This window comes from Rhinolophus ferrumequinum, chromosome 11 (genome assembly GCF_004115265.2).
Source record: "Rhinolophus ferrumequinum isolate MPI-CBG mRhiFer1 chromosome 11, mRhiFer1_v1.p, whole genome shotgun sequence".
Classification (NCBI taxonomy): Eukaryota; Metazoa; Chordata; class Mammalia; order Chiroptera; family Rhinolophidae; genus Rhinolophus; species Rhinolophus ferrumequinum.
This window is the reverse complement of record NC_046294.1, coordinates 34,006,103-34,033,510: the sequence shown is the minus strand read 5'-3', so window position 1 is coordinate 34,033,510 and position 27,408 is coordinate 34,006,103. Positions and strand designations below refer to the sequence as shown.

The window sequence follows — 27,408 nt, the reverse complement described above, 5'->3', positions numbered from 1 at the left end:
TTCATTTGTAAACTAACTACCCACCTCACTCATAAGTAGTAGCCAATAAACTTACACACATAGTTATTTCATTTTTTAAAAATCAAGAGAATAGTAAGCATCCTTATATAAAAACATCAGAGAGAATTTTCTAACATTGAGTGGTTTCCTGGAAAACAAAAATTTTCACCTTCTTTGGCGCCCTCTTGTGCTTTGTGGTGGAAAGTAATCAGGACTGCTGATGCATTCAGGAAACTGAATCTGGGTTTATTTTCTACACCCAGGACACACACACACACACACACACACACACACACACACACACACACAACCTTACAGATTAAACTTTTGTTTTCCCTCTCTGCATGTACTCTAATTAGTGTCAGGAATTGTAAAATGTTGTGTCACCTGGGTTTCCCTAGTCCCACTAGGCCATAATTAACCTTATCAGTTTGAATTTCCTTCAGTTCCTATTCCTAGAGACTCATACAACACACACACACACACACACACACATCCCAACTCTCTGAATTCCTTGAGAAGTTAAAGCTGCAGGTTCTCTTGGGAAGAAGAAAGCATACCCACTCTCCTCTCACTTTTTCTTCACTTAAAGGGGCCCTCGAAGCTGTGCTGATTGTTCTTCAATGTTTTGCAGAGCTTTTTGTTTGTTCACTAGTGAAATAGGCCTTTTAGCTTTTCAAGTCTCCCTGTGCCCCATAGGACTTTTACGTGGGACCCCTGGAAAGGAACAGAGGCTTAGATAGGAAGTGCAAATAACAGCTCCCTCATTGCCTTGGATCAGGTGTCGTGCCTCAGAAAATGGATGAACAGGCTGCTATTTTGGAAACTTAGTCTTAAGCTGGAACCTGCATTATATTTCCATGAAACTGAATAATTAGTGATAACATTAAAATTATTAAAATAATGGCTGACTCATCTAGTGCTTAGTAGATACTAAATACATTACTCAGTGCTTTACATGCAGTATCTCACTTCATTTTCACAAGGCCCCTATGAAGTAAGAAATGTTATTATCCCCATTTTACAGATAAGGAAACTGAGGTTTAGAAAGACTACATGTTTTGAGAGACACTACAGTTTTGAGAGAATCTGATTGGTGTGGTTGTTTGAGCCAGAAGACTGTATTTCCTATGCTGGCTCTACCACTTTCTAACTGGGTGACTTTTGGTGAGCTGTTTAACCTCTCTGTGCCTCAGTTTCCTTATCTATAATAATAATCCCTGCTTCATAAGGATATTGCAGTTATTAAATGAGCTAATACATACAAAGTGATTAATGGTACTTGGAATATATCAACTGCTATATAAGTGCTTTTTAAAAAACTGGAAGTGAAGTCCAGGTTGCTTCAGCTTACTCTATGGTCTTCCTAATGAAAAGACTATGTATCTATTCTCCTTAGGGATATTATTGGGAAATGGATCTTAATAACATGTTCTGCCATGGTGAATTTCTCCTTTCACTGTGCAGCAGAATCATTTGAAGAGCTTTAAAAACCACTGATCCTGATTCTGTAGGTCTAGGGCACGACCCTGGCATTGTTATTTTTCTAAAGCTTCAAGAAATGCCCATGTGTAACCAGAATTGGAAGTCACTGCCATAGTACTTAGATGTTTACAAAGTTCTTTTCCATAATAATATACTATTTATTCCATGTTTACTACATGATAGGTACTAAGTGCATTAATTTGGATCATCTCATTTAACCCTTCAATAGAAACTTTATAATTTAGGTAATTATTATCATTTATACTTATAAATGGGAAAACCAACACACAGAAAGTGTAAGGAACTCACCCAAAGTCACTTAGCTAGCTGGTGACAGAGCCAGGATTTTAAACCAGGTGGTCTGATGCCATGGCCTGTACAGTTAACTGCCAGCCTATACTGCCTTCCCATGTGGTGTCTAATTTGAACTTTGTTATAAATCTGTGCAGTCTGCTGGTTTTGCTATTACCCCCAATTTATAGATGAGCAGACTAAAACTAAGGACTTGACCAAATGTACACAGCTAGTCAATGCACTACCTGGGGCTTATAAATGGATCTTCTAATTTGAAGTCCCATGTTCTTCCCATAATGTTGCAGAGAACTTCAAATAACTAAATACGATAGCTATTTTATAAGGTCTTTTAAATGCGTTACTTCCTCCTCTTTCCTGCAGTGACTGCTTTGGTCTATGCCTTCATCCCACAGGTTACTCTGGCAAGAGCTTTAACCAAAAGCCCTCTTCTATCTTTATCCCTTCTCTGCACATTACTTCCAGCTTCATCTTCATTCACTAAGAGTAGAGCTCATCAAGCAACACTTTTTCTTAAAATTTGACTAACATTTGTCCTGTTTGCCATCTGTAGTGGGTTGAATAGTGGCCCCCAAAATGATAGTTATACCTCCTAATCCCGAGAACTTGTGAATGTGAACTTGTTTGGAAAAAAGGATCTTTACAGATGCAGTTAAGCTAAGGATCTCCAGATGAGACCATCCTGGATTATCTGGGGTGTGCCCTAAATCCAAAGACAAGTATTCTTATATGAGACAGAAGAGAAGACATATAAACACAGAGGAGAATGCCATGTGATGACAGAGGCAGAGATTAGACTTTTGTAGCTGCAAGCCAAGCAATGCCTGGAGCCACCAGAAGCTGGAAGAAGCAAGGAAACATTCTCCCCTAGAGCCTCCAGAGGGAACATGGCCTTGCTGACACCTTATTTCAAATTTCTGGCATCTAGAACTGTGAGAGAATAAATTTCTGTTGTTGTAAGCAACCCAGTTTGTGGTCATTTGTTACTTACAGCAGCGGTAAGACACGAATACACCATCTCTTCACTTCTTCTTGACTTTCAGGGCTCATGACATCTCTGTTTTCCCTCGTCATTTGGCCCCATATCTTAAATAAACCCTCAGTTCCATCTGGTGCTCGCTCCTTCGCTGCATGGGACCTTTAGGTTCTTTATGTGCCTTCCTCATGTTGCTTCCTCTTTATTAGAAAGAAGACATGCTATCTCAACAGAATTCCCCCTCAGAAAGGGACTGTCTTTGAGGTGGGGAAGGAGCTGAGCTCTGGCAGGACATGAGGGTGGTGTGGCAGGGCACCCTTTGCCCGTGAGCCCCTTCTCATGTTTTCTACCCACCACCTCTTTAACCCTGCCCTGTGTTGTCTCTATTAAAGAGACTGCCCGAGGCTTACTACTGGCACAAGTCATGCACATCCTCGGGCATCATCTGTAAAGTAAGAATGTTTGACCTCTTAGTCTCCTCTAAGATATAAAGAAATCCATCCATGCAAAAAATGTTCTTGAGCAACTACTAAGTGCTAAACACTGCCCCAAGAGCTGGGGCTACAGCCGTAAAATAGGTGTCCTGCCTTACCTCCCAGGGTAGAGTCTGCCAGGGTTGATGAATACTGTGCTTCCAGTCACTAGGACGCCTAGAGGGGAGGGATGAGGAGTGTGTGCATGTATAGGGACAGTGACACCCAAGAGAGGCAAGGAATCGGTTTGTTTTATTCCTGTTTGGGGTGGTTGGATTTGACATGGTGAATTCGAGATGCAGATTTCCAGCACACATTTGAAATTGCAGGTTTTGAAAGGGATCAGCCAAAGTCAAGTCTGTTGGCTGAGGCCGTGGATGTGGGTAAGCTCAGCCCAGGTGATGAGGAAGAACGCCGAGGAGAGGGTCCTGGAGGTCTCGGAGCACCGTACCTTGCCCGGTGCTGCGCACGTGCTCCTGGGCGGGTGCAACCAGAGCCCAAACTTCTGGTCTGACTAGTGCTCTCTTCCCCAGGTCCCGCCCCTGTGGGCGGGGCTAGCAGCGACCCGAAAGTCACCCGGAAGACTAAGTGCAGTAGGCACGGGCTTGTTCGCCTTCGATACCTGAGGCGGACCTGGGAGGGGCGCCCACCGAATGGGGTGAGAGGACAAGGAACCCTTGGGAAGGAGGGATGCCCGGATGCTCAGGCCTGTGGCACTGAGCGCTGCGGCGGTGGCGGCGCTGCTGGCCGCCCTGGTGGCTGCCTTGCTTCTGCTGCCGCTTGAGGACGCAGGGCTGGGGGCCAGCTCCAGGTAACCCCTCCACGTAGGGGACCGAGCTGGGTCCCCGCCTCCTCCCTCTCTTTCCCCCTCCCTCCTGTCCCCTCTCCCCCGTACCCTGTGGGCGGAGGAAGGAGGGATCCGAACTAAGGGTACCGTGGGGGAACGAGGCCTTTTGGTGCCAGCAGTTTGTGTTCCCTTCCGAGGTGTGGGTTGTCTCAGGTGCTGGGGATGTGCCAAGAAACCCCGCCCTGCAGGTGACTCAGTCCTTTCCCCTGGGCCCAGGCTACGGACAATAACAATCTCTTCCTCCAGCACGAATAAATAATCCTTGTTACCCAGGGTAAGCCAGGCCACCCCTTAAACAGCCGAAGATCAGCACCTGTTGATGTTATTTCTGTAGCATGGCCGAGACAGAGGCGCTGCCGAAGCTTCGGGAAGACTTCAAGATGCAGAATAAATCCGTCTTTATTCTGGGCGCCAGTGGGGAAACCGGCAGAGTGCTCTTAAAAGAAATCCTGGAACAGGGCCTGTTTTCCAGAGTCACAGTCATTGGCCGGAGGAAACTGACCTTTGATGAGGAAGCTTATAAAAATGTGGTGGGTATTGGCGCTGGGACTCAAAAATGTACCAACAGTCATTCTGCGGGGTGAAATATTTCATGCTTAAAGGCTGACCATTGCCCGGCTAATGGAAGCGGCAAGAGCTGATCAGAATGTGCCAAGACTGGTCTGTGAGAGCCCTTACTGAAAGCTGGAGTCCTGGGTTGTGGGCCCAGATCCGCCTCCCTCACTGTATAACGTTGGGCAAAGTCCTCTCAGTCTTGGCACCTGTTAGGCTGGGTGTAGTTTGTAATGGAGGCTGTGGAGACGGAGAACAACACTTCCAGGGTCATTCAATGCTGGGTTCTAGAGGCAGTCCACTTTGCTTGTTTTGTCTCCCTGTCCCATCCTCACTAACGTTAGTGAATCAGAAAATGCTTTGCCAAACAGGGAAGGTCTATGGCTGTGGAAGTGTTGTTCATTCCCTTTCAAGAATTTGCCCTGCCTGACTTGCCAGGGCTGCAGCCTTGTGTCTGTAAGTGTAATATTCCCCTGACTGTCACTTACACTTTCATGGTTAACCAAATGATACACAAATTCAGTCTGGTGCAGATCCCCTAAATATTTGAAGTCTGAGCTTTATAGAAATTCCTTCCCCTGCATTTAAACTGAATTCGTGAACTTAAGTAAATTGAACTATAGTATAATCCCGAGACCCCATAATTGTAGGACTTGGTCCCACAGGTTTCACAGGTAGAACATTCCAGATGGTCTCACAAATAAATGTTCGTGACTCCTGCAGGTCCTATTCAGGTCATTTTGCATATGTCTTTGGTCCACCAGGACTTTTCTGTTTAAAATGGATATCTTTGCTCAGACTTAGGCAGTAACATGTGGGCTTCGTGGTCTGGCTCTATGGGACGTGTCACACACTTCTGGTAATTAGAAACTGAAATCGAGTTCTGTGCTTTGCACGTCTTTTGGTCAGGCACTTTGTGCAAACATCTTTTTCTTCATTGTGTACAGTGCCAGGAAAATTATTTTGAAAGAGTTGAGGGCAGGGAAGGAAAGCAACATTATATTTCAACTCTTGTATGATGGGAATTTCTCAAACTTTCTTTTTTAAGTTTCATGACAAACTTATGAGGTTAGATGGAGGTTCTTAAATTTCAGTGAGCGTGAGAATTACCAAGGGTGCTTATTAAAAGTGCAGTTTCTGACTCAGAAGTATTGGTCTAAGAATAGACCTAAGAATATGCACCCTTTTATCAAGCACCCACTGATTGATTTTAATGCAGGTGCTTCATGGATTGGACTGAAGGAAAGATTATCATTCGCATTTAACTGCTGAAAAACTGAGGCACGTGATAAATAGGCTAAAATTACAGGCCTAGGAATTAGCTGGCCCAAGACTTAGGACCTAGGTCTTTGAAATTCTAAACACCATTCCCTGCCCCCATATTATACCTTATTGGTATCCCTCTTGGCAATATACAGACAGGTCTTTTATTTTTCCAGAGAGAAAATTATAATTGAACGTGACTTTTGAGATCTGGATCACCCCTAGTTCAATTATGTGTACTGTGTCCATATAAGCGCATTGTTGATTTTGAATTTAGATTAATTGCTTTTTGGTGGGAGGAAATGAGCTTGCAAAATTTGATGTTAAGAGGGTAGACTCTTCAGTAATGTTCTTAATTGATTTTTTAAATCTAGGGTATTTTGTCTTTTTAAAAAGGTAACATCAAATTGTATACAGCTGTGTCTTTACTATCTAGAATCAAAAAGTGGTGGACTTTGAAAAGCTGGATGACTATGCTGCTGCCTTTCAAGGTCATGATGTTGGATTCTGTTGCCTGGGTACCACCAGAAAAAAAGCCGGGGCGGTAAGGAAGAACTATATATACCCCGTTCTCTTTTCACTGGCCAGTAATGTCAAAGATTCCTTTCTTGCTCACTCTTTTCCTTTACATTTGCAGTGCTTAAATATAAACAAGCTCTTATCATTTAAGATTTCATATGCTGCCCTATTCTTTGCTGTACTTTGAATAGTGCTGATAAGTTCATCTTTCCCTCAATGTAATCCTTGAGTTCAGGCCTGTGTGCTGGAGACATCATACATATTTACAATGTCTTGCCTCTTGCAAATATTGCTGTCACTATATACCCTGGCTGAGGTAAACCAACTGACTCATGCTGTTAGCAGTAAGCATTTTTTTTCTTCCTTTTTCTTTATAAATGTCTTAAACTTAAAGCATTTGCTCTCACTTATGTGATTTGCTTCAACCTATATTCAGGCCAAGCTTTAAACTTCTGGGATAGAACGTCAAACAGAGACACGAATCAGCTAGTCTCTAGTGATGACTCAGCCGCCAGGGATGATTCAACCCAGTGGTGATTCAGCCTTCACTGACGCAGAGCTGTTCTAACACACATTTTACTTTATTTTTAATGGTGTGCTAAAGTTCGTCAGCCCCTATCCAGAAGTCATAGTTTACTACATAGTTAGAAGTCATAACTTACTACGTAGATCTTGGGCAAGTTTTAATACAGCTTATTTATTTTATGCCTTGACTCTACTTTCTCCCTCTAGCAGAATTTACTTGCTGGAGCTAAATATGCAGTCTATTAAATATGCAGGATCACAATGCTTACCATAGGTTTAGAAACAGGCCTCTGCATCAGAATCATTAGGAGAGCGCATGGTTAAGAACTACCATGTTTCCCCGAAAATAAGACCTAGTTGGACCATCATCAGCTCTAATGCGTCTTTTGGAGCAAAAATTAATATAAGACCTGGTCTTATTTTACTATACTATAAGACTGGGTCTTACATAATATCAAATAATGTAATATAATATAATATAATATAATATAATATAATATAATATAATAAATATAATATAATATAAAATATAATATAATACCGGTCTTATATTAATTTTTGCTCCAAAAGACGCATTAGAGCTGATGACGGTCCGACTACGTCTTATTTTCGGGGAAACACGGTATTGGTGTATAACCAAGGGGTTACGTTTAGATGTTTTTCTCTGGGCCTCCTGGCAATTCAAAGAGTAATTCTATTTATGCTTTCAGTAGGGATCGATTTCCAAATCTTCTGCAGTTCTACAGTGTCCACTTTGGAACACAGCTGGGTTTCTGAGCTCTGTGTTAAGAAGAGTGGATTATAGAAAAGTTTGACTCTCCTAGGATTTGGCACATTATATCTTGTAGAAAGGGTCATATTCCTGCTCAGCAACTAGTGCAGTCTTTTCTATTCGATGGACAGTCACAAGCAGGGTGCCCTCTGAAAGGATTGGAAAAGTTTTGTTCTGTCTGCAGTGCCAACCTGATTTTGGTGGTGACTCAGCAAAATAAAAACCACTGCATTAGGCACAGAGCAGTTGATTTACATAACATAAGGCAAATCTTACAGAGTCCAGGGAAAAGTCTGAATTGTTTTGTTGCATTCAAATTGTATAATGTAATTTTAATCAGAGGCATTGGGTGTCTTTCCTATCCAGAATATTTTTTTAGATGGAGTTGGTTCCCCACCCCTCAGGGTACTCAATACCTTTTGTTTGAGAAGATAAACATAATTCATGAAGTAAACAAAAGACTAGTAAGCCAAATACAGTCTCAGAAATGAGCTAGGGTTTAAATGGTTTAAGACGATAGTGACAGAAAGTAAGCTGACATTTCCTATAGAAAGTCTTTTTTTTTTTTTTTAAATTTGAAACTAATTTAGATCGGTTGTAATATAAAGTTTGGAGGCTGTGATAACTTGAGGCAATTTCAAAGAGGTGAGAATTCACAAGTGCCTAGGTAATAATAGTTGTTTGATGGAGGGTTCTGGATTTCCAAGCTCACCCCACCTGGTGTTCTGGGTCAGCAGCCCACTTAGTAGAAAAATAATTTATCAGATGGATATTGCAAAGCTGGTGGCAAGCCTAGGGTTATTCTTGAACTGTTTTGTAATTGGCACACCCCACATTTTGCCTTAGCAATCTGAGTGTCCAGTAGAGAAACTTCGAGAAATTCAGGGTTCCTGTCTTAGTGTTGAAGTCCTCTGAGTAGCCAGTTTATTTTTCTATGATGTTCAGTGTATTAGTTTACTAGGGCTGTTATAAGAAAAGACCGTAACTATAATATCTTAAACAACAGAAATTTACTGTCTCACAGTTCTGAAGGCTAGAAGTCTGACATGAAGGTGTCATCAGGATTGGTTCCTTCTGAGGGCTATGCGGAAACTATCGTTTCCAGGCTTCTCTTCTTGACTTGTAAATGGCTGCCTTCTGTCTGTGTCTCTTCACATAGCGTTTTATCTGTGCATGTGGCCATGTCCAAATTTCTCCTTTTTATAACAACACCAGTCAAATTGGATTAAGAACCACCCTATTTAGTATGACCTCATCTTAATTAATTATAGGTGCAATGACCCTATTTTCAAATAAAGTCACATTCTGAGATTAGGACTTCAACATATGAATTTTTGGGAAAACACTGAAACCCATAAAATTCAGTCTATCCAGATTTCTGTTAAAACTGGTGCCAGGGATAGGCCTAGTAGCTTTCTTCAGCTGATTGAAAAACCATTTCCTTTAGCAGTACCTGGTTAGATGCTAATCTTCCTTCTCACACTCACAATCCATAGTTATCTAATTAATGTAGTGGCTTCCTGACTTGGTCCTAATCCAGATCTAGTGGGTCAGAATCTCTAAGTTGGAAGCTTAGAAACTTGGGAGATTCTGATGCAGCTAACTCACCTCTTTTTGTTGGACCTGCTTTCAGGAGGCATTGGGATCTATTAGTCCACTTCACCTGCTGGTTTTCCAGGTACTGTCATCCCAAGTGCCCTTCACCTTGTTTTAGTGAGTCACGTGTGTGCTAGTGAAGGTTGAAATACCCTTTGAAAATCAGATCTACATTGGCCTTGAGTGAAGAGTAAACACTCACAGATCCCACTGAGAATAGTGCTTTCCCCTTATATTAAGAGAAGGATTTGGTTAGGTAGTTGAAGTGGTGTGATGTGGATTCACCTCTTTATTTGTCTTCTCACCTAGTAGGCATAGACTCCAGCAGTCCAGGTTCTTGGATTGTATGGAATAGACGATTCCATTAATGTGATTAATGCAGCCATTGTAACATTTCTTAAGCATCATTAAAGTCCCATGGCTTCTGATTCTAACGGTATACTCTTGTAATCTAGGGGCTTGTAAACTACTCCCTGTGGGCCACATACAGCCCTCTTGTTTTTGTACAGCCTGTGAGTTAAGGATTGTCTTATCCTTTTAAATGTTTAAACATTTTAAAAGAGGAATAATATGTCATGACATGAAAATACAAGAAATTTCAAAATTCAGATTTCAAATTTCAAAATCCATAAAATTTTATTGGAACATAGCTATTCCCATTACTTTCTGTGTTACCTATGGCTGCTTTTGTGCTCTGATGTCAGAGCTCTGTAATTCAAACAGAGGTCTGCAGACCTGAAAATATTTATTATCTCATCTTTTACAGGAAAAGTTTGCTGACCCCTGTTGTAATCTCTCCTGTTTTATTTGATGTCTGGTTGGTGGGGAGATTGTGAAGTGACGGGGTCCTAGATTGTTTGAGGGATTCAGATAATAGGCTCTGTTTGGGTACCAGGCAGCTGTGGGACCTTGGGTATGTGGGTTAGATCCTGTGGTCCACTGCCCCCTTGTCTGTACTGAGAGGTAGGGATCACTGAGGCCCCTTCGGCCTGCAGAATTCTTTCATTTTCTTGACATAGAGAAAAGAATGCCCCAAAGGAAAAATTCTGTGAGAACGTAGAGATTGATTCAGGAATCCTCAGTATCTGTTTGATTTTATTTTTCTATTTAGAGCTCTTCCTCTGATCAAGGTCTTGGTTCCACCACTGTACATCAAATACAGGGATGCCCTCCAGGACACAAACAAATGGGGTGTCAGAGTGTCCCATTTGTTGTTCGTCAGCATCTCTGTTTTCTAGTCTAATTTATAGGGTTGGAGTGAAGGAGAAAGAATCTGGAGCAGAACTATGGCTAAATGGGACCCTTTACAGAGTGATGGATTCCTCCCTTCTTGGAAAGGGATTCCCCTGACCTTGAGCCAATGCAGCATGCTTCCTTGTCACGTCAGTCAATGCTGAAATACCTGTTAGGATGAGTTGTTCTTAAGCCAGAGTTTTCCCAGTTCTCAGGCCTGGGTAAAGAAGATTAGAAGAAACACTTAGTAGCTTTGGATTTTAATAAGACTTGAAATAAAGAGTAATTGAAGAATTTGTCTCCCTAGATGTTCGTAGAACCTGTGAGGATGTCGCTCCTGCGTCATATCCATTGTGTATACGACTTTATTCTTTCCAGTGGGGGCTGGGAAAGGAAACTTGTAGTGGGAACTTATTTAATCGATTCCTTTTCTACAAGGAACTCTGATTCCTAGCTTAGAGTGGGACACACCTACTGTGGAATCATAAGGACACAACATAATCAACTTACTGCTCTCAGAAGAGACGTCGTTTCTCCTGCCATATGGTTTGGAAGACTAAGTACGGGTTGCTTGAACATTGTATTTCTGGGAAAAGGAGTCGCTTGTTTTTCTATTGTATTTTTTCTTCTTCTTCTTTATTTGAGCTGTTAGAGAACAAGAAAAGGTGTTAATAATAGGATTTTAAAGGTAGCTCCCTTCTGTCTATAAAAGGAATCGTCTTCGCTCCAAAGAAAAATTGGTGTGTGTGTTGATATCTCTTGAGTCAGTCACCAGGATCCACATTTAACTTTGGTTTCTGTGTCCTTGAAAGCCGTTGACCCCTTTGCTTTTGCGTTTCATTCACCAGCTAAAAGGCCATGCATCAGGGTGGGGGAAGTGAGATTCAAAATTTGTGAGCTTGGAAAAATGTGTATATATAATCAGCTTGAGGGCTCAGAGGATTTGTGAAATCGGTGTGGATTAACAGCTATTGATTGCTAATAAAACAATATTTAGCTTTGTCCAGAGAACAGTGATGGAGAAAGGTATGGGCACCTTGTCAACAGGACCCATTGAGCAGGGATGATGGGTTAAGCGTGGGGGTCTCTGCAGCAGCGTGGGTGCTCCTCCTTCAAGGAGCGGTTGTCAGTTGTTAGTGAGGCGGGTGAAAGGAAGGACGCCAGCGTCTGATGGTTGGGTGGTATTGAGGTGCCTTAGCTGACTAATGAGATTGAAAAAGTCCCATGGTATTTATGTCACTTTAATTTTCATCAAACAATTGGAGCCGACAGCACTCTATTAAGGAGAGGCTGATCCAGAACTAAAGCCAGATAAATTAGGGTCTCAGTTTAATCAAATTATCCTTTTACTAGCCCTGGATTAAGTGAGAGAGACAGCGTCCGTCTAGAGACTTGTGATTGGCTGACTCATTCCCTTATTTTTAAAGAAGCTGATGAAAGAAAAAGCATTTTAACAGAGACAACTATAATGCAACTTGCGAGAAATAGTGGTAAAACCATGGCAACAGCAAAAAGGAATTTATATTCACTAGTCACCTATGTGATTTTATTATCAATAACAAACCTGTTGCTAAAATCAGAGTTCTGGAGAGTTGGAGTGAGGGGAAGAAATAGATGTGGAAGAAAAATGGAGTGTTTTAGAATTTTTCTGTGTAGTTTTAGATTGTTTTCTTGGCACACTTTCAGCACATGTAAAATCTCATTTAGGAGAATGGCTCTGAGGAGAATCACATCCCTCTCTCAGGATGTGCTGAGAATTAAAATTGGTGTGCTTCACACTGATTTGAAAAAAGCAACAACATAAGTCTGAATCAGTGTGGAGGACAGGTCGGTGAGTCAGTTGTTAAGATAGAATGTCAAAGTATACAACACAAAAGGGGATGGTGTTGAGTTCATTTGTTAAGACTTGAGTTTATATTCCCTAAAGTAAGGCAGAAAAATCACACTGCCCTGCAGATATAATTGTACTGTAAGCGATGAGAAGGGAGGACAAGAGAGGCTTGGGGGCGGGGTGGGTGTGTGTGGGGGTTGGGGTACTAGTAATATTCTATTTCTTGATTTTGGAGATGGTTGCAAAGGATGGTCAGTTTATGAAAATTCATTGAGCTCTATACTGACAATATGTTTACTTTTCTTGCATGATCTACTTCAGTACAAAGTTAAAAACATTCGCTTAGGCCTTTGTTACAAAATTAAATTTTGTATTAGTTTTCTATGGCTGCTGAAACAAATTGCCTCAAATTTAGTGGCTTCAAACACCATAACTTTATGATCTTACAGTTCTGTAAGTTAGAAGTCCTACAGGGACTTTGCTGAGATAAAATCAAGGTGTTGACAGGGCTGCGTACCCTTCTGGAGGCTCTAGGGGAGACTCTGTTTCTTTACCTTTTCCAGCTTCTCAAGGCCACCTGCATTCCTTGGTTTATGGTCCCCTTTCTCCATCTTTAAGGCTAGCAGTGGGGGGGATCAAGTGCTTCTCACATTGCATAACTCTAACCTTCTCTTCTGCATCTCTTTTCTACTTTTAAGGACTCTTGTGATTACACTGGGCCCAGGTGGCTAATACAGAATAATAGTATTTTTAGGTCAGCTGATTAGTAACCTTAATTTCACCTGCAACATTAATTCCCCTTTGTTTTGTAACCTAACATATTCACTGGTATGGTAAGTAGGACATGGGCATCTTGGAGGTGCCATTGTTCCACCTACCACAATTATGAATTAGTCATTTTCATTAGCTAGGGATAGTGTGGGATAAGAAGGAACGTGGGTACAGCAAAGAACACTGCTTGGAGATAAGAATTTGCACTCCACTCTCAGCTCTCTCTCTCACTTATTAGCCGGCAGTTCACCAGACCACTGGACCTTGTTTACACATCTTCACGAATGGGTTGGACGTGATGTTTCCTGAGGTACCATCTAACGTCTTATGAAAGATATGCTTCTCCATATGAAATAAAACATTTAGGGTCAATAACTACCATAGGGCAAATTTTTAGCAAAAACAAACAAACAAACAAACAAAAACCATTGGGGCAGTCATCAATCTTCAGATTTGGAGTCCTCATGATATAAAACCTCACTTATATCATTGTAGGTACCTAGGAAGTTCAGCTTCAGTAGACTTTAGACTTCTCTTCAGCTCCCTTGACTTTGAGGGTGCCAGAATTTGTGGTGGTCCCAGGAGTGTTACTACACAGACTTCCCTTTTCTGGGAACAGGCCCTTGTCCGTCAGTGAGGCCTGGGAAATTTCTATTGTTTGTGCCATCCTCTCCTCTCCTTTCATTGACACATAATTGTTTCTGTTTCTAATTGGATTTGCCTTTTCTCTGCTTTCATTGGGCTTTTATTCACGCATTCAAATATTTTTGGAGCACCTGCCATGTGCTAGACAGGTACTGAGGCTGTGATGTGAGTTAAGAGGAGAGACCCAAGCACTACCCTCACTGGACTGAGTCTAGACCAGGGGTCCCCAAACATTTGCAATTGTACACCTTTCAGTAAACGAATTTGAGAATGCAGTCTTTACTAATATGTAAAGTATGTTGACAACATACACAAAAATTAGAAATTAAATAGGCTTTGTTCTCATCGTGCCTGGATAGTGTTCTCAGCCCTGCTTTGAGACCCTACCACGATAGAGTTGACGCAGAAGAAAATGGAGAAAACAGAGAGAGGGCTGTCAGGTTCTAAAGTTATTAAAAGACAAAGCAATGTGTGACTAAACGCAGTTTCTCAGCTTGATCTTATTGTTCCTTTTGCTCCTTGCCAGTTTGTTTCATGTCTGTGTCTCAATGTCCTTGTCCTTGTTTGTTTGTTTTAAAATTTTTCTTTACTTTTTTTAAACAACAACAACAACAACAAAGAACCAAGAAAACAATTCACGCATTGTCCTTGTTTTTTCTGTTGTGGTCTGGCCTTGCTGATCAAACTGGCCCACGTGTCCTGAGGATCATTCTTGGAGCCTTTCCCAGGGTCTAAGCCTGACTTCATGTATTGCTTGGATGCATTTTATTTAAACCCATGCCCCCCCCAGGCCTCCTGGCCTGCCACCCACGCTGAATAGTAATCTTTAAGATGAACTCAGAGCTTTCTGGAAATAACTCACCTTTTTTTCCCCCTCAGGAGGGATTTGTTCGTGTTGATCGAGATTATGTCCTGAAATCTGCCGAGCTGGCAAAAGCTGGAGGGTGCAAACATTTCAACTTGCTGTCCTCCAAAGGAGCTGATAAGTCAAGCAATTTTTTATATCTGCAAGTTAAGGTTTGTGCAGGTTTCTAGCTTTCATATCCTTTGAAGAACCCTGGCTAATTGGCAGTACTAGATAATATAAAATGCTAAATGATGCACAGATGCATTAACTGCATTATATTATACATTTTTATAGCTGCGTGACTGTTTCGCAGGGATATATTTAGTAAACAGGAGTGATTTGAAAGGTAATTTCCAACGTCGTTCCCTGTGTTGATTATCCAGTAATCATGAAATGAGATATGACGGCTGTGGTCTTGAACATCAGCATGGAATCGTAACAGTAGACGAGACTTTGAGGCAGTGATTCTTAAAGTTTTCCAGAATAGATAATATTTTATTATTGGATATGGTTCTTGCCCTCAAGGAATTTATAATGTGCTTGTTTAAGTTTGGTGATTTGCTAAAAGGTCTCACAGGACTCAGAATATAGTTATACCCACAGCTACAATTTCTTACAATGATAGGCTATACAGCAAAGTCAGTAAAGGGAAGAAGGGCGTGGAGTGAAGTCTGGAGGAAGCTAGGTACAAGCTTCTAAGACTCTTCTCTGAGTGTTGCACGTGCATCATTTCTCCAGCAATGAGTATTGTCTACCAGAGAAATTCGCCTGAGCTCAGGGGTCCAAGGATTTTATGGGGTCAGTCTTGTAGGCACCTTCAGCTTAGAAAAAAATTACAGACTTCCAGAAGGAGAGCAAGTGCTCGGCATAAACCATACTATTTGTACAAATAGTTTAGGTACAGTCAACTACCCTTATCAGTTCAGTAATGATGAGAACACTCCTCAAATCCTAGTTCCCAAGCTATAGGCCGGCCTTTCAAGCAGAACTTTCTAAAGATAGCCGTCTCAGCCTGCTATGTTAACTCTTATGCACACGGCTCGTAGAGGCAAAACACATCTTTGTAAAAAGCCAAGAAACCTGTCCACATACAAACATATATCAATGTTCAAAGAAGGATTACTCGTAACAGCCAGAGTGGAAACAACCCCAAATCCATCAAATGATGAATGTATAAATAAAATGTAGTATAAACATACAAAATATATCATGCAACTATAAAAAGGAATGAGACATACTACAGTATGAGTGAACTTTGAAAACATTATGCTAAATGAGCGAGGCCAGTCACAAAAGGCAACAATGAGTGTGATTCCATTTATATGCAATGACCAGAATAGGCAAATCTATAGAGACGGAAAGATTAGTGGTTGGCTAGGACTTGGAGGCAGGGGATAGGAGTGAGTGCTTATTGGTACTGGGTTTCTTTTTGGGATGATGAAATATTCTACACTTAGATAGTGGTGAAGGTGGCACAACTCTGGGAATATACTAAAAAAACATTAATTAAAAAAAAAATTTTAAAAAGCTACCTAAGATTAAACAAGGGGACCGGTTAAGTGCCAAATGAATGGTATGAACAGGCCAAGGAGGAGGAGGAGAACCTGCTGCTTAAGTCTAAGGCCTTTAGACGTACCTGTGACCTGAGCTCCTTTGGCATTTCTGTCTATAGAGATGCCTGGCATGAAAATTCATGGTTTTAACAAATTTGAAGCATCACCTATATGTAATCTCACTGTCTCTTAAGATTTGGTGGGGTTTGTTAGGAAATGAGTAATACTGTGGGTCTGTCTTCTGACCCACTGGAGCTACCTGGAAATCAAAAAAGGTTAATGTCTGCCAGCTTGGAACATTAATTCTGGACTAATGGGAAGTTTTTCTTTTATGGCTGAACTCTTAACTTGTCGTTTACTCTCTCTGGATCTGTTTTAATATCTGTCAAATGAGATGCTGGTTTACTGCAGACATTCACTCATTCAGTACATTTTTTTTTTTTTTACTCTACCACATATCAGGATGAAATGATTCATTCCTTGACTTCCCAGACTCTTTGGCATCTAAAAACCTAGAGAAGGATATTTGTAAGTACATGTGACCCTTGAACAATGTGAGGGTTAGGGGTGCTGACTCTCCCGTGCAGCCAGCAATTTGTGTGTAACTACGCTTGGCTCTCTACATATGTGGATTCCCAGCCTTGGAGGGACCCTTGCAAAACATGGGTTTGAACATGGGTTTTTCAATTGGGTCAATTGAAAAAAAATCCACGTATAAGTGGACCTGTGCTTTTCAAACACGTTGTTCAAGGGTCAGTTGTATTGAGATCCTCTGGAGCGGATTATCTTCAAAACCCCAAGTTATTTTCTCTTAAGCATTACAGTAAATTTTTCTTGATTAAATATTAATAATGTGTTTTTTTTGTTTTGTTTTGTTTTGTTTTTAACAGGGAGAAGTGGAAGATAAGGTGGAAGAATTAAAATTTGATCGTTATTCCATATTTCGGCCTGGGTGAGTATTCATGCTGCCTAAGAGTACACCACTGTTGGTTATTCCCTAGAAGGTAGTTTTTCATTGGAAGAGGCCTACAACTAAGATACCTAAGATATGAAAGAAGCTGTCTGGAGCTGGGTTGTTCTCTGAAGAACCCCACCTGTTAGCATTGAAGGAAAGGGTAGATCATTGGTGGTGCCAGGTTCAAAATAGTGTGAAATTTCCTGGGTAGCTTTTGCTGCCTTTTTAAATAAAAATCCTCTTCATGAATCAAATAAAACCTTTTATCCACTGTATTAGTCTGTTCTGACAGCTGTAACAGAATAATGCCACAGACTGGGTGGCTTAAACAAAAGAAATTTATTTCTCACAATTCTAGAGACTAGAAGTCCAAGATCAGGGTGCCATTGGGTGAGGCTTCTCTTCCTGGCTTGCAGGTGGCCTCCTCTCTCTGTGTCCTCACGTGGTCTTTCCTCTGTGTGCGTGTGTGTGTGTGTGTGTGTGTGTGTGTAAAGAGAGATCTTATCTCTTCCTCTTCTGTAAGGACACCAATTGTATCAGATTAGGGTCTCACCCTTATGACCTCATTGAACCTTAGTTACCTTCCTAAAGGTGCTGTCTTCATATACAGTCACACTGGGGGTTGGGGCTTCAACGTGAATTTCGGGGAGATACAATTCAGTCCATCGTACCCTCTGTGGTCCGAGTGCAATTTACCATCTCTTCCTCTGCGTTTTATTTTTTTTCTTTAGAGTTCTGTTATGTGATAGGGAAGAATCTCGCCCAAGTGAATGGTTGGTTAGGAAATTCTTTGGCTCCTTACCACAGTCTTGGGCCAGTGGGCATTCTGTGCCAGTGGTGACTGTGGTTAGAGCGATGCTGAACAACGCAGTGAGACCAAGTGACAAGAAGAAGGAACTGCTGGATAACAAGGCCATCCACGACCTGGGGAATGTCGACGGCTCTCTGAAGCCATGACCACACCCGAAAAATCCTTTTTTTGGTAAAACTCAACACCCACCACCTAATTGGTAATTTCAGGGAGTGAAAAAAGTCAGTGTGCTTTAACTGTGGTTCTAATGTTTTTCAACCAACCAGATCCAAAAAATGATTGTATTCTGCATCAGTAGTTCAGAGCCTGGTTGTACATATACATACAGTTGACCTTTGAACAACATGGGTTTAAACTGCACAGTTCTACATATACATGGAATTTTTTTCGATAAATACGTAAATGTATTTTCTATTCCCTATGATTTTCTTATTAACATTTTCTTCTCTCTAGCTTACTTTATTATAAGAATACAGTGTATAATTCATGTAATGTACAAAATATGTGTTAATCTACTCTTCGTGTTATAAGGCTGCTGGTCAACAGCAAGTTATTAGTACAGTTGGCCCTCTGCATCTGCGGATTCCCAATCTCAGATGAAAAATACTGTTTTTGATCTGTGGTTAGTTGAATCTGTATGTGAAGCGCATGGATATGAAGGGCAGACTGTGGTTAAGTTTCTGGGAAGTCAGATGTTACATGTGGATTTTTGACCGCACTGAGGTGGCACCCCTTACTTCCACGTTGTTCGAGGGTCAACTGTACATCAACCAGGGAGCTTTTCAAAAAAACAGAGCTTCGTAGGCCCTGCCTCAAACCTTCTGAATTCAGAATTTTGGGGTGCGGGCACAGGAATCTGTTGATTTAACGTTTCCCTGGTGATTCTGATGCCACTATTGGGAAGGCCAGCTTTGAAATGCTCGTCTGCAGAGGCACAGCAGCAGTGCAAACCTTGTATGTCATGTAAGAGTTCTGTTCTAAAATTGTTGACATTCGTTACCCATTGTTGAGCATTGTTACCCAATGTTGACTGCATGTACTTGTGCCTTACTACTTTAGAATATATAATAAAATTTGTTGTGTAACTGAGCTTATATAATTCATGGGAGAATTAAATAGAGAAAAAAAATTAATGGACAAGTCCTGGATACCTCTTAGATTGTTAGAAAATACCCAAGTACCAGTGATAATGTGCAGTATTTTGGCCAATGGGATGACATAATAGCTAATATTGATCAAGTGCTTGCTAAGTGACACTTTTACATGTGCTTTCTGTCCTTCAACCCGTCAGACAATACTTATGCTGCGCATAAAAGTGAACACTGTGGCACTGGCTTTTGAGAAAAGAAAGAAGCTTTATTTGTGAGTCCACTGGCAAGAAGGCAGGAGGCAAGGCTTTCTTTCTGTCTTTCTTTCTCATCAAGGAGTTGGGGAAGTGTTTTAGTGGGTAGCAGTCACGGGTTCACAAGTGTTATATGTGAGTGGTATTTCACAAGTGTTACTCCCTAAGTGGTGTATCCAAGGTTTAAACTGTGGTTCCGGGAAAAAGGATAGGCCAGGTTCTGCAGTTACACTATCATTCCCATATCTTAGATGGTGGAAACTGAGCCTCAGTGCAGTTAAGTGCCTTTCCCAAGAGGCCAAAGCTGAAGACCTGAAGCTAGGAAATGGCAGGACCAGGATTCTAACCCAAGTCCCGATCCCATAGTTTGTATTGTCACCACTCTGCGAGAGCATCCAGTGTCTGTAGAATTCCAGGAAGTTCCAGTTAATTTTTCCTGGATCATCACATGCTATGGATGAATACAATCAAAATCCTGGGGTTTCTTCATTGGTTTAGGAGCCCTATAATGATTAACCACAAAATGTTCACATAGCCACTAAAAGTGCTGCACTTTAAAAACTATGGAAAAGGAAAGGAAGATGCAGAAGGAGGGGTCAAAGTCAAGAGCTCACAGTGCTCATTTCCATCATGGAACAAAGGATGGTGGTGAAACTTAACTTTTGCACTGGGGGAAGCAAAGTGATTTGAATGATTCAGTCAGTTTTTATAGGGTGTACAGTATGCCAAGTCATTTCAAGCTGGAGTGGATCCTGGAAGATAAAGGCCAGTGGGCTTTAGGAAGGAAATGGAACACCTTCCTCCTGTCAGGTGGGGTTCCTTTGGGGCTTGACTCTAAAGAGCCTGCGTGTTTGGGTGATAACAAGCATGAGCTCCAGAACGTGAGCCCTGAAGTGAAGGGACCCCACGAGGATATCCCGAGGCCTGTGGGCTCTAAAAGCAGCTAAACCTGGTGGCCAGTTTTAAGTTATTCTCTGTGTATTAGTTCCTTACCCACAAACCTGTCAAGTCTTGCTCAACATTTTCTTCTGGTGTCGTTAGAGAGTGGGATGATGGGGGAGGGTCTGTGTTTATCTTTAGAGCAGAGAAAAAAGTTACTCCCTGTCAAGCCCAGCATTGTGGTAAGACATAAACTTCAAGGGACAAGATTCTGGTCCAATCACCCCTCTAAATTGGGTGTTACTTTTTTTTTTTTTTTCCTGTTAACATTGAATGACTGGGTATTAATAGCAGGTTCACCTTAAAACGTTATGCTGACAGGGAGAAGATGGGCTTTGCTGGAGGGAGCTTATGTTGTGAGGATGAAGGACCAAGTTGGATTGATTAATTAACTCAGCTTATTAAATGCCTCCTACGTGCCACTGGGCACATAGGCAGAGGGAATATATCAGTGAACAAGAAGTCTGACCGAATGGAGCCAGTAGATGTTCTGGCAATATCCTACAATGTTAAAGGGGCTTCAAAATTAATAGTTGATGGATTCTGTTCTGTCGAAGTTTACAGTTAAGGGAGGGGAGTACAATGAGAAAAGTGTAGCAATACAAGGCATCATTTTCATTCAGCAAATTTATCGATTGCCTAGTGCAACTTTAGGCCATGTATTATGTGCCGGAGAAATGGAAGTAAAGACACAAGGCCCCTACCCTCATGGTACAGTGTTATAGGTGAGACCGGAAAAAACCAAGCAAATGGTAGACGCGAAGGAAGAAACTAATGGTGCTACTGGAATGACAGTGGAACGTACTTTAGAAATGGTGGTCTGAGGAACTTTCTGGCTGAGACAAAAAGTACCCACCGTTTGTAGAGCATTCTTAGCAAAGGCCTTGAGGTGGGAAGAGGATGAGTGCAAATAAAAGACTGGAGGGTGGGGCCCAGGGTGAAGGGTTGAGTTGAGATGGAACATTAGGCAGGATTAGGTACAGCCGGGTAGGCCATGGTAGTCAATTTAATTGGATAAACATGTGCCAAGAGCAGTGCTAACCTCTGGGCTTAGCGTTTGGGGAGTTATCTATACCTAAATTACTGCTGCCACTGCTACCTAACAAAGCATTCTGTGGTTTGAATAGGTAATAGGAAGGCGAAAAAGACACGGGGCGTGCGAACTTTTGCGTTCTTCACACACAACAGCCAGAATGTTCCTTTTAAACACATCTGACAGTACAACTCCCTGGCTTAAAGAAACAGGTCAACTGCTTCCCGTTGTTGGGGATAAAGTTAACACTTATGTCTAAGCACCTTACGTACATTAACTCGTTTTATCCTACAATAGTCCTATGGCTAGTTAGCAGCCATTATCCCCTTTCTGTTGTCGAGGAAATGGGAGGCAGAGAGAAGTCAGGTAACTTGCTCAAGATCATAGTTAGAAAATGACAGAAGTAGGATTCAAACCAACTAAGTTGGCTCCAGAGATCATTCTCACTTAACCACGGTACTTTAACGACTAAAATCCTTAAAACAGCCCGCAAGGCTTTGGCCCCAAGTGGTCTCTAGTCCACCCACATTGACTCCTGCAGTTTCCTCCCCACAGCTTCACCCCACTGGGACCAGGGAGCCCAGGAACCAGAGTCCCAGGCTCTTGCCTGTGTTTGGCCTCCTCCGCCACCAGAGGGCGCCGCTGGCCGTCTTCCTTCCACTAACCGCTCATCCCCAGAATTAGGGAGGCACAGAGGGCGTGGTGCCGACTGCAAAAGTGCTGTGCTGTCTCCGCCTCTGGGCTCAGGGCCGCGGGCGAAGACGTCCCGCTATATAACCTGCCATTGCCCAGGGAGGAAACAAAAGTCACGTTAAAGCCTGCGAGGCTCAGCTCTTGGCTCAACGCTTACTCGGTGCGCATTGCGTCAACCCTGCGGTAGGAGGAGGCAGGGCCCGGGCTCGCCCCGCCCACCCCAGCCCACGTGACCAACACCGCGCTCTCGAGGCCGGAAGCGCCCGCGAGTCAGCGCGCGCGTTCTCGCGTTCCTCGGCGTCCGCGAAGATTCCCCAAACTTCGGCCCTGTCGCGCGCTCGGGCTCGCGCGCGCGCTCGCTCCCGTGGTCCCGGGCCCCAAGAGTTCGGCGGTGTCTGCGCGTGCGCGCTGCTTAGCCTGGTCCCCGCCCCAAGCGCGCCGGGCTTCCAGGGCACCACAACCATGTGCTCGTTAGCTACCGGTGGGTATCCCCGGCCCCTCCGCACCCGGTTCTCCCAGTCCCCCAAACCTCGCCTCAGTGGGGCTGGGGAAAGACTCTTCCCTCCGCCTGCGCCCTCTGGGACGCGGAGCCTGGGCGGCGAGGCCTTGCAGGGAAGGGGGGCAGGGCTGGTGAGGGCCGCCGGGGAGCGGGGCGAGGGCAGCGCTCTCCCGCGTGGCAGAGCCTTCTCCCCACCCGGTTCTCACTGGCGTCCGAGGCAGGTCTGATCGTTTGTGTGTGCTAGGCGGCCGGGGCGCTGCTGCGGCGGCGGAGGAGGACCTGCCAGAACTGTCCGACAGCGGTGACGAGGCCGCCTGGGAGGACGAGGACGAGGCTGATCTCCCCCACGACAAGCGGCAGACCCCCTGCCTGTTCTGTGACAGGTTCGTCCACCTCAGCGCCAGGCTCCGGTCCTGGGGCCCCCGGGCCGCGTGGGTCTGTGTGGGCTGCGCGTTTGGAGTCGAAGCACAGTGCCGCGCCCGCGGATTCTTGAACTAGTGGTTTGGAGTGAGGGCTTGTTGAGATGGAAGGCCCCCGGTGGTACAGAGGGAGGAGCCATGAACCTGAGCCAGGTCGTCTTCGACGGGCCTCAGTGTCCCCTTCTGTAAAACAACAGGGTTTTGGACTGGATCTGTGGTTCCCACATCTGGTTCTGCACCTTTGTCACCTGAGACATTAAAAAAGTACAGATGCGTGCTGTGCAACTCATTCCTTCTGAATCACGGTTGGGGTCTAGGAATTCTCTCTCTTTACAAGGGCGTTATCTCAAGGGATTCTGATGCGGGACAAGTTTGGGATGATCCCTCAGGACCCTTCCCGCTTTCCTGTTCTGTAATTCTTTGACAAGTAGAGAACTTCCCAGGTGTAACACTTCATTTGAACCATTTAAAGAATCACCTTTCTTCGGTAGGGGTTCCCCACCTGTTGAAGAGGAAGGCATTGATGCCGTTTGGCTTACGGAAAAAGAGATGCAATATCAGTAATTCGTTTAAGGTCACAAAGCTGTAGTGTCTTACATCCAAATTCATGTTCTTTCCACTTAAAAGTCTGCCTGTTCATCTCAAGTGTTGTCTTTAGCTGCTGTCCTGGGCAGGTGGGCATGAAGAAGGCCTGGTTGGCATCGGCCAGTGTTAATTTAAATAAACATCTTCCAGTTTCCTTTATAAATTTGGGCATGATGCTGATTGGTGGTGTATTAACTCCTCTTGATTTGTCGTTCTCACATGTAGTCTCATTTGGTTGATGTAGAATGTCTACGTATATTCCTGTTGTCATAAAATTTATTGAGCATCGGGGATGTACTTTGTGATAGGCTGCATAAACACTGCAGAAATAATCTATCAGTAAACATTTGTTGAAAACTGCTGCATATGTGAGGCATATAAAAGAGGGGTGTAGCTTCTCTGCTGTGTATTCCTACTTACGTGTCCTTCAGTTTTGTAGGTCGCATAATAAAGAGGCTTGGTCCTCACAGTGTCTATAATTCAAGTACTTTGGGAACACTACAAGATCACTTTGGAAATATGGTACTTTGGAAATACGCCAGCTGCAAAATTACAGTTTATGCTTTCTTTTTTATTTCTAAAAGCAGTTTGAGCTTTGGCAGTTCAGAGCCTCCAAAAGCAGAATTGACACTTAGAGGAGGAAAGAATCTTATGTAGGGAATTTTCATGTCTTGAGAAAAATAGAGTCTATCAAAGGGAGTTCTCTTAAAAACAGTTTGATAATTTCAGTGCTGTAAATTGGCAAATACATTAACTTTAACGTTTAATGGGTAGTTTGTTTTAGGTGTAAAATTGGATTCAGAAGTACTAATTTTTTTTAGATGTTCTGAGTTCCTAACATTTACATGCACTTTTGTATTCTCTTAATTGGAAATAAAACTAGAAACCAGCAGAGGGGGGAGTGTATATTTAACATGATATCACTATTTAGACTTTTAGGTACTTTTCTATGAAGCTATTGCTTGATTTTTCAGATTATTTACATCTGCTGAAGAAACATTTTCACACTGTAAGTCTGAGCATCAATTTAACATTGATAACATGGTCCATAAACATGGTGAGTATTTTTTAGAATAAAGAAAATTTTATATTTTTCCAGACCTTTCCTTTTCTAAACAAGTCTAATTATAGTGAAATATATAGCAATAGCCTATTATGAAAATGAAGTTCTTTTGACAAATCGCTTTTGAAGGAAGATAAGTCATTCTAATAGATAAGATTCACTATATTTAAGCTTATACTGGCTTCACAACTAAAAAGGAAAAAGCTTGCCATGTAATTGTATTTTTATTATATTAGAATTCGCAAGAACAAGAGAATATATTAGAATTAGGGAGAGCAAGGTAGAAGTAGGCTTTGGAAAAGAAGGTGGGTCATTATGAGAAAAGACAAATTACCAGTTCAAAGCATAACATGAACTTCAAGTCATACAAGGTTGAATTTTATAGGGAGTTCGGTAAGACAGCATGAAAAAAGATTACTGAAATTAAGGTCGTAAGCAAAATATTTAGATGATGATTCTTTTGAAATGCATTTACACATACTACTAAAGCCTTCTACTTCTTTAAATAGATATAAAAGACGTACACTATTCCACTTAAATTAACTAAATACAGAATTGCTTTTTTTGGCCCCTATATTTGCTAACAACTGAGAAGAACATTAGATAAACGTGATATAATATGTTTATAAATCATAAATTCAAGTGCACCTACTTTGGTAACCCATGGATAACTTAGCCTCATTGGTTTTTTCCCCATGTTTTTAATGTGCATTTTTAAACTGAGTTAGAATAATACTTTAAATATAATTTTGTATTTTTTTTACTTATCAAATAGGAGTTTTTGTATGCCATCATACATATAAAACATTTTGTTTCTTTTTATTTAAATTAAAGTTTATTGGGATGACAATTGTTAGTAAAGTTACATAGATTTCAGGTGTACAATTTGTACATCATCTGTATATCACATTGTGTATTCACCAGCCAGTCAGTCAGTTCCCTTTCTATCACCCATATTTGATTCCCTTTACTCTCATCTACCACCTCCCTCCCCCCTTACCCTCTGGTAACCCCTAAACTATTGTCTATGTCTATGAGTTTTTGTTCCTTCATTTGTTTGTCTTGTTCTTTTGTTGTTTTCAGTTTTATATACCACATATCAGTGAAATCATATGGTTCTGCACTTTTTCTGTCTGACTTATTTCGCTTAGCATTATAATCTCAAGATCCATCCATGTTGTCGCTAATGGCACTATTTCATCTTTTCTTACTGCCGAATAGTATTCCATTGTGTATATATACCACAACTTTCTATCCATTCATCTATTGAAGGACATTTTGGTTGTTTCCATGTCTTGGCCACTGTAAAAGCTGCAATGAACATTGGAGCACATACCTATTTCTATATGGATAAATGTTTTCAGATTTTCTGGGTGGATACCCAGGGTCATATGGTAATTCTATTCTTAATTTTTTGAGGAACCTCCACACTGCCTTCCATAGCAGCTGGACCAATCTGCATTCCCACCAACAGTGTATGAGGGTTCCTTTTTCTCCACATCCTCTCCAACACTTGTTACTATTTGTCTTGTTGATGATAGCCATTCTAACTGGTGTGAGGTGATATCTCTTTGTGGTTTCTATTTGTATTCTCTGATGATTAGTGATGTAGAGCATTTTTTCATATGTCTATTTGCCATTTGTATGTCCTCTTTGGAGAAATGTCTCTTCAGGTCCTCTGCCTATTTTTCAATTGGGTTGTTTGTTTTTGTGTTGTTGAGTTGTATGAGTTCCTTGTATATTTTGGATATTAGCCCCTTATTGGAGGCGCTGTTTGCAAATATCTTCTCCCATTCATTTGGTTGCCTCTTTATTTTGTCAATGGTTTCTTTTGCCTTGCAGAAGCTTTTAAGTTTGATATAGTCCCATTCATTTATTTTAGCTTTTAGTTCCCTTGCCTTTGGAGTCAAATTCATAAAATGCTCTTTGAATCCAAGGTCCATAAGTTTAGTACCTATGTTTTCTTCTATGCAGTTTATTGTTTTAGGTCTTATGTTTAGGTCTTCGATCCATTTTGAGCTAATTTTGGTACATGGTGACAGATAGCAGTCCAGTTTCATTCTTTTGCACATGGCTTTCCAATTCTGCTAGCACCATTTATTGAAGAGGCTGTCTTTCCTCCATTGTATGCTTTTGTCTTTGTCAAATATTATCTGTCTGTATTTATGTGGGTTTATTTCTGGGTTCTCAGTTCTGTTCCATTGGTCTGTGTGTCTGTTTTTCTGCCAATACCATACTGTTTTGATTGTTGTTGCCCTGTAGTATAAGCTGAAGTCAGGGAGTGTCATACCTCCAGCGTTGTTCTTTTTTCTTAAGATTGCTTTGGCTATTTGGGGTCTTTTGTGGTTCCATACAAATCTGATGATTTTTTGTTCTGTTTCTTTAAAAACTGCCATTGGGATTTTGATGGGGATTGCATTAAATCTGTATATTGCTTTGGGTAATATGGCTATTTTAACTATGTTGATTCTTCCAATCCATGCACATGGGATGTCTTTCCATTTCTTTGTGTCTTCAATTTCTTTTAAAAATGTCTTACAGTTTTCAGTATATAGGTCTTTCACATCCTTGGTTAAGTTTATTCCTAGGTATTTTATTCTTTTTGTTGCAACTGCAAAATGAATTGTTTTTTAAATTTCTTTTTCTGAGATTTCATTGTTAGTATATAGGAATGCAATGGACTTTTGTACGTTGATTTTGTAGCCAGCAACTTCACTGTATTCATTTATTGTTTGCAATAGCTTTTTGGAGGAGTCTTTAGGGTTTTCTATTGTATAGCATCATGTCATCTGCAAAAAGTGACAGTTTGACTTCTTCATTTCTAATTTGGATGTCTTTTATTTCTTTCTCTTGCCTCATTGCTCTGGTT

General features: G+C 41.8%; 2 protein-coding genes across 5 annotated transcripts in view; both read left to right on the top strand.

Annotated features, from left to right (window-relative positions):
- The first annotated feature begins 3,783 nt into the window (after positions 1-3,783).
- On the top strand, positions 3,784-19,055 carry HTATIP2 (HIV-1 Tat interactive protein 2). Of its 4 annotated transcripts, none has more exons than XM_033121457.1 (6): positions 3,784-3,904; positions 4,428-4,623; positions 6,345-6,452; positions 14,680-14,817; positions 17,091-17,152; positions 17,887-19,055. In XM_033121457.1, exons 1-6 carry the CDS (start codon positions 3,900-3,902, stop codon positions 18,110-18,112), a joined length of 735 nt encoding a protein of 244 aa, XP_032977348.1. In that variant the 5' UTR covers positions 3,784-3,899; the 3' UTR covers positions 18,113-19,055. The 4 variants fall into 4 exon arrangements, with proteins under 4 accessions (XP_032977348.1, XP_032977347.1, XP_032977350.1 ...); XM_033121456.1 differs by having other exon boundaries at positions 3,807-4,057; XM_033121459.1 differs by having other exon boundaries at positions 3,815-3,904; positions 4,367-4,623.
- Positions 19,056-22,233: 3,178 nt separating this feature from the next.
- Positions 22,234-27,408, top strand: part of PRMT3 (protein arginine methyltransferase 3) — a 121,370-nt gene continuing 116,195 nt past the window's right edge. The window contains exons 1-3 of the mRNA XM_033118962.1: positions 22,234-22,454; positions 22,717-22,855; positions 24,451-24,533. Of these exons, the coding sequence (XP_032974853.1) occupies positions 22,436-22,454; positions 22,717-22,855; positions 24,451-24,533 (241 nt within the window). The 5' untranslated portion in view covers positions 22,234-22,435. The remainder of the gene's footprint in view (positions 22,455-22,716; positions 22,856-24,450; positions 24,534-27,408) is intronic.